We start from the raw sequence: 7471 nt of genomic DNA, 5'->3' as shown, positions 1-7471 counted from the left end.
TTGGAAGGCTTGGATATTAGTATAATAAATGATTAAAAGGACTTTTATATAAATCTATCAGAGCACAAGCTTAATTCAGTTGTACTTGATACTCAACTTAGCACCAAATATTGTAACATACCAAACCTGCCCCTAACCTTAAATGTCTAAAAGATTATATAAGTAACTATAATGAAATTAAAACTGTAATGACTTGTACTCAATGCTCCAATTACATTTCAAATACTCTCACATTCCCAAAATAATCTCACCCTTGAGATTGAAATCTAAAAACCGTTTCTGTCCTAAATTCGTTCTTATATAGTATAAAAATTTGGTTCAGAGGATTTCTTGTTTAGAAGTATAAAATCGAATTTTATCAAAAGTTCAGCATTTCGGGCAATTCAGACTAATGATAAATTACATATTGTGAATTTAGGATAGTTTTGGTTTATTCTGTATATCATACGGCATAGTACTCCAAAAAGTTCTTGGATGGTTTTCCTTCCAGGCATCTTTTGCATTAGAAACAGGTAGAGATAGATTATGTTAAGATTCAATTTATTCATACGCTTACAATTGATTGTCAGTTAGTCTCATTTTTTGTAATGCAGATTAACAGTCTTTTCGGAGTTCTTTTGACGTTTCTCAGGGACCGCTACCCTTCTCCAACGAGGCAAGAAGGAACTCTCTACCTAGGCTCTGTTGCTGAAATTGATACGCCATTCAAGGAACAAATAGTTTCTTTATCCTTTTCTACGTCTCCAAGAACCATCTCAATGAAGAATGCCGGTTGTTTTGGTGAGGGCAATTGCACGGCCTCGTTCGACAGCATGGACACCATTGCACGGTCTTGCACGCACAACAGACGCACCTGAATGCATCTAGTGACTTCATTTTCAGGGCAGGAGCCATTCAACATTGGGTCCATTAGCTCCAGAGCTCTTCCTTCCTTCCACAATTCCCATGCCTGAAACAAGGCCAGCGTTTTCATTTTACGGGTAATTATGACTCGAGAATTCTTTATCAAACTCAATAATATGCTACTTGCCTCACTAACCGAGTAGTAACTAAGAAGTTACCATTCCTACGAGGTTCAGTGGGTGTTCTGAATGATAGCAGCTGTTGTTTTTCTGACCGCTAACAATCTCGAGTAGCAGAACTCCAAAACTGAATACATCCGTCTTCATTAAAACAATGCCTTTTATTGCATACTCCGGGGACATGTAACCACTGAATGAAAATAAAAATTTTAAATTTAAATACATTTCCTTATTTGAAGCATTTGAGTGGACTAAACATTGATAAATAACGATTGATTGTTACATTCATGGCTTACTTGGTTCCAACCATTCTTTTTGTTTTTGCTTCAGATTCTTGCATTCCAAATATTCTTGCCAAACCAAAATCTGATATTTTAGGATTCGTGCTGCCATCAAGCAAGATATTGCCAGCTTTTAAATCCCTATGAATCACCCTTACTCTTGAGTACTTGTGGGGATAGAGCAATCCTCGAGCAATCCCTTCAATAATATTCAGACGTATACTCCATTTTAGCAACTCCTTTTTGCTAGAATCTGCCCCTGAAAATAAAAGCAACCTCCACATAATAACAAGAAAATTCTCCCATTTCCTGGATACAGTACATATCAATATCATATCTAGAATAACAGATACCAAAAAGCAAGAAATCCTGGCTTCTGTTGACCATGTACTCGTAAACTAAAATTTTCTCATCTGCTTGCAGGCAGCATCCCAATAGCCTCGTAAGATTTCTGTGCTGAAGTTTGGCAATCAGTAGAATTTCATTTTTGAACTCTACCACACCTTGGCCTGAATTTTTGGAAAGTATTTTTATTGCAACTTCTTGCCCGTCCTCTAATTTTCCCTGGAAATTTCTGACTGATAAGTGCAAACAGTAACGTGTTTTAGTAATGCAACAGCTAGCTTACGATACTGACCTTGTAAACTGGTCCGAATCCGCCCTCTCCAAGCTTGCTTGTTATGAATTTTAAACCCATTACCCAAATCCCTAGCTTTTCTGTGTGAAGTAGGAGCGATTAAGATTTGAAATTCACCAGGAATTTAAGACTATAATTAAGTTAATCCAAATTCACCCAAAATAAAGGTTATCGAAATCCATACTCTAACACCTCTTCCTTTCTCTTCTAAACTATTCATTTTTGAGCTTATATGGAGCAAAAGTCGTGCTTCCAACTGCCGTTGACCATCAACCACTAATATGGAGCTAAACTTGGCCTGTCAACTGCTGTTGACAGCACCAGTAACATTTTCTTGCTGGTAGTGAGAGCGCTGGAAGAAGAGCATCTCTGTTAAGTGGGATGTGACTTGTGAGCCTTTGAGTGTTGCGATCTACAAAGGTAGATGCTATACCAAAATTCACCATCGTTGGATGCAAATTATTCATATTTGCATCTAGCAAGGCATTGCTAGATAGGCCTACTCTGTGCTCAAGAAGACATTGAGGAAAGGCCTAACGTGGCCACAGTAGTACTCATGCTCAACAGCTCTTCTCATGCCATGCCAACACCTCATCGAACTGTTTTTATTCCTGCCATTCTGGTTTGTGGTGATTTAGCTGTTGATACAGACAACATCAACTATATACCAACCATATTCCAAGCCTTCACCTCATAGTCTGTTGTTTGTCTTAACATTTCATTATGCCAACTGAAGAAGCACTGGACTTCCCCGGACCGAGCTGACCTGAAGAGCTCGGCGTGTTGATGGAAGAGCTAGTCCCAAGCCTGCAAAACAAACAAGAGAGTGGTCTAACAAGGGGGCCCCGAGGTGGTCCCCGGAGGCGCACTCCGACGGTCAAGTTAATTTTTCGGTGAGGGAGGTTCACGGGAAGTAAAGCAATCGGGCGTACTTTGCCAATAGTGAGTGTACCTTGTACAGTTGATGTGTGCTACCATTTATACCTGCTGGAGAGTCCGACCTCCGTACGATTCGGGACTTGCCCTCAATAGTATGAATCCCGCGCTGTGGGGGATTCTCCCCGCCTTCTGCGGGATAGCTCTCCGGAGCCCTGCGGAGCTCTAACGGCTGCGTGTTCCAGGCCATTCACCATGGGCCTAGGATCCAGGCCCAGCTCGGGTTGCCTTGGGCTGCCACGTGTCAGGGCCCAGGACAGGGCCTCTGCACTAGCCCCCTAGATTATGTGAGGCTTCCGGGCAGACCTAATCTATTCCACTGCCACGTGGGAGGCCAGCGCCGCGCACTGCTCTGCCAAGGTCACCTCCGGACAGTGCTGTCCTTGGAAAGCCGCGCCCAGGTCCTGTCAACTGTCGCGTCTCTTCGGTCTCCGTACCGCTATTAAATGCGTTCACATGGGGACGGTTTAATTTCGAGCGACCGTTTCCCCCCATTTCTCTCCCTATAAATAAGAGTTACCAGATTTCACTCGATTCCATTTGCCATTTTCTCCTCTCTCCGTGCATCTTCATCCCCGCAGCAAACTTTCCGGCTCTCAGTACCCAGATTCCGGCGCTTCCACCATCTTCCCTTACTCCACTCATCAGTAAGTCCTTTCTTTTCTCCTTCACTCTCTCCCTCCTCTGCCACCTTCTACATTTCATGTCTGATAGTTCCAACGTCACCTCCACCTCCTCCCAGATTCCAATCCGCCGTAGAGCCCCCAGGGTTTTCATTTCCTCCTCATCTTTTTCTTCATCTTCACCCTCGCCATCATCTTCCTCCGCTTCTAATCCCAACTTCCGCATTCCTGATTTGCTCGAACCCATTAACATCATGAGCTCTCCATCCGCCCATTCTCCTTCCGCCCGAGCCCTGGAGGAGGCAGCCGAACTCGATGCCTTCATAGAGCAACAGGCCACTTCTATCCCTTCCCCCAAGTCCCCACACGACTCCCCTGGCGGAGCCCGGGGGGGAACTGGGGAGGACAGGGACTCCTCTGGGGGGAACCCGACCCCCGAGCAGGGGAGTGTCCCTGAGGTCAACTATGGCTACCCCGACCGGCAGGAGGCCACCCTCTCACCCGGGGTGGTGCCCGAGCTGGCCGAAACCTATTCCATTCCCCCGGCCTTCGAGCCGAGGGCGGCTGGGCCCGACGACCGAACCTGCCGACCTCCCCCTGGCTTTGTGGCCATCTATAGGGAGCAGCTGATCGCAGGGCTCCGGCTCCCCATCCCCTCAGCCTTAACCGAGATTCTGAACCATTGGGGGCTCAAAATCACCCAAGTCTATCCCAACTCGATCAGGATCATTATCGGATTTCTGATCTACTGCCGACTCCGCTCCATCCCCTACTCTCTCTCCCTTTTCTGGGCTGCCTTCATCCTTAAGGTCTCCCTCCCTGGATGGTACTACTTCTCCCACCGCAGGGCCGGCCAAGTCCGGGGAGGGAAAGGCGCCCAGGAGTTGTTCCACAGGGTCCCCTCCTCCGTGAAGGATTGGAAGGAGGACTTCTTTTTCGTCAAGTCCCTACACTTTCCTCCCAATGTTTGGAAGGTTGGGGAGGTCAGGGCCGACCCCTACCCGGAGGACCTAGACTACGAAACCCTCCGCCAGTTGGTGAGTTCCAAGGTGAAGCTCGATGCCACCAAGTTCTCCACCCATCAGATCTCTGCGGCCGGGCTGATGGGGACGTTGTCCGGGTCCCCTGGAGAGGTGGTGACCTCCCCTATCGACCTCGACGCCTGTAACGCCAACTATGTCCCTGTAGCTTGTATTTACGTTACCTGTTTCCTGTTGACCTGTTTTGGCTGACCTGGTGGTGTTTTTCGCAGTGAGGAGGCTTTCCAAACTGCTGGGCGCGTCCACTGAGGAGGCTACCCCCACCCCTCAGCCCGAGGCGGCCAAGGAGGCCCCTGGGGCGGATCGGACCTCGGGAGGCGGCCAAGCCCCCCAGAAGGAAGCGCAAGACACCTCCTCCCCCTCCAAGAAGGCCGCCAACAACAAGAAGAAGGCGATCGGGCAGAAGAGGGGTCGAGCGGACGAGCCCTCACAGCCCGGGAAGAAGCTCGCGCTGGTCACAACACAGCCCCCTCCCCTCACACTGGCATCGGGAGGGCCAGTCCACCTGGGCGTCGGCTCTGCGGAGGAGCATGCCCGGGAGTCGCCTCCCCCGAGCCTATGGCACTTCCGCTACATAGCCCCCTTGAAGCCGGGCCAAGCCCCTGCCATGCACGACCCCCGCCACTTCTGTCCGTCTTGGAGGCTTTCCATCAACGACTGAGCCCAGTTTCCCGAGGTGGCTCGCGAGCTGATGGTGGGCTCCGTCTTTCCTCGCGACAGGAGGTGGATGGAGCTAGCCAACCCCACCGAGCTCCTGGACGCGTATTACACCGCCCAGGCCCAAGTAAGGCTTCTAGTCCGTGGGTCAGTTGTGCCTCTGTGTTTGGTTTAGGCGGCATAATGCACTGACTTGCTTTCCTCCTCCTCAGGCCAACGCCGCACTGCCCTGGCGACTCGCTTCTCCGAGCTGTCTCCCAACTTGGAGAAATTGCAAAAGAAGAATCAGGAGACAGAGCAGAGACTTACCCAGGCCCTTAAGGAGGCGGACTCCCTTAAGGCCAAATTGAGCAAGGCCGAGAAAGGGCTGGAGACGGCTCAGGTCCAGCTCGCCTCTACCAGGTCGGAACTCGACCAAGAGAAGGCCGGCGCGGCCAAGTTGAGGGAAGACCACGCCATCGAGCTCTCCGGCACCGTCAGCCGGGAGCGGAAGAAGGCTGTTCGGGAGTTCATCTCCTCCGAACAGTTTGCCCAGGACATCGCCCTCCTGAACGAGCCCATCTTCCAGGTCGGCTTCACACGAGCCCTAGATAAGGTCAAGGGGCTCGGCCTTCCTGGCTTCGACTTGGCTGCTTTCAAGGAATACAATCCTAAGGCCGAGGAGAAGGTAGACTGGCTCTTCGACGGGTATTGCAAGGGGCATGTCCTGAAGGAGCTAGCGGGCAGGAAGGATGTGGGAGCCGTCCTGGAGGAGGTTCCCCTGGAGGAGGGCGAGGCTTCCAGCAGAGCTCCTGGGAAGGAACCGGTAGCCTAGGGCGGCAACCACTCCAGAAACCCTCTCCATCTTCTCATAAGGATGCGACCATGCTCCAGTTGAAAATGCTCTTGAAGGTCCTTTCGAGATGGAAAGGCTCCCCTGCTTCTGGGCTCCTGAATAGCCTTCACCATACGCCTCTCAACATGCTTAAGGTGTACCTTCAACTCCTGCCTCAAGCAAGTCGGCAGCAAGAAAAGACCGATCGGGAAAGAGGGGCGCCGGGCTTTTTGTAGTTCCGTAGGCCTTGTAATAGGTAGGCTCCGAATGTATATGCGAAACATCACTCCATGAGAATGGTTTTGTAATAGATAGGCCCTGAATGTGTATGCGAAATATCACTGAATGAGAGTGGTTTAATTCTGACTTCCCGCTTTTGCTTGCGTCGAACTTTAGCACTCCCAACCGTATGCCGACCTCCTGGGCTGAGCACAAAATGGAGCAGCCAAGGCCGAGCGCCGACCTCCCGGGTCGAGCACCCGTTGGCTTTAGGGCTTTAATGCCGCGCCGACCTCTTGGGTCGAGCATAGGGCTCCCAGACTTTAAATACGTCCGACTATGTCAGACTACCTCGCGGCGTGCCGACCTCTTGAGGCCGAGCCTGGATTCCTGAATTTTGACAAACCGACAAACTGCATCCAAGGTTTTAAGCTGTGAGACCCCTGAATTTTGACAAACTGACAAACTGAATCCAAGGCTTTAAGCTGTGCCGACCTCTTGGGGCCGAGCAAGGTTCTAAGCTGTGCCGACCTCTTGGGGTCGAGCATCCGTCGATACTCGGTTCTAAGCTGGGCCGACCTCTTGGGGTCGAGCGTCCGTCGCTGTGCATCCCCAGCCCCCCACTAGGACACTTTGCAGCGGCTGAGTGTGCTAGTGTAGGACTTATTTAATGAACTCAAGACTTAAGAATAGAACAGCATAATAATGAACTTTAAAACTTGAAAGCCGAACATTTATTTAATGATGAATATTCCGGAGAGAGTACAGTAAGAGATCCTGGGCTAATCTACTCTACGAACAATCGCAGATTTGAGAAATGCCAAGTGCGGGGTACCTCTGATCCATCCAACTTCGCGAGCTTGCAGTAACCAGCTCGGTTAGCTTCCAGGACCTTGTACGGCCCCTCCCAATTTGGGTCGAGCTTGTTTGAGCTATGAGCTCGGCTGATCGAGTTCTTTCTCAAGACGAGGTCTCCCGGTTGGTACTGTATGCTCCTCACTCTGGCGTTGTGATAGCGGGCGAGCTGGCTTTTGTACTTAGCCATCCGTATCGCCGCTTCTCCGCGCTTGGTTTCCAGCATGTCCAAGTTACACCTCAGCTCCTCTTCGTTGGTCGAAGCAACGAAGTTCTGTGTCCGAGGCGAGGGGAGACCGATCTCCGCAGGCACCACTGCCTCTACCCCGTATGTCAGTGAGAACGGGGTCTCGTGGGTAGCTGTCCTTGGCGTGGTGCGATAGGCCC

At 50.3% G+C, this 7471-nt stretch overlaps 1 protein-coding gene across 1 annotated transcript; it reads right to left on the bottom strand.

Moving 5' to 3' along the window:
* Positions 1-670: 670 nt before the first annotated feature.
* LOC113740068 (cysteine-rich receptor-like protein kinase 10) lies at positions 671-3066 on the bottom strand. The gene is made up of 5 exons (XM_027267565.1): positions 2925-3066; positions 1657-1881; positions 1319-1562; positions 1062-1212; positions 671-949 (listed from the first exon to the last, which is right to left on the bottom strand). Exons 1-5 carry the CDS (start codon positions 3064-3066, stop codon positions 671-673), a joined length of 1041 nt encoding a protein of 346 aa, XP_027123366.1.
* Between the last annotated feature and the right edge of the window lie 4405 nt (positions 3067-7471).

This window comes from Coffea arabica, chromosome 4c, assembly GCF_036785885.1.
Source record: "Coffea arabica cultivar ET-39 chromosome 4c, Coffea Arabica ET-39 HiFi, whole genome shotgun sequence".
NCBI lineage: Eukaryota > Viridiplantae > Streptophyta > Magnoliopsida > Gentianales > Rubiaceae > Coffea > Coffea arabica.
The sequence above is the reverse complement of the archived record's forward strand: the minus strand, read 5'-3'. Positions and strand labels throughout refer to the sequence as shown.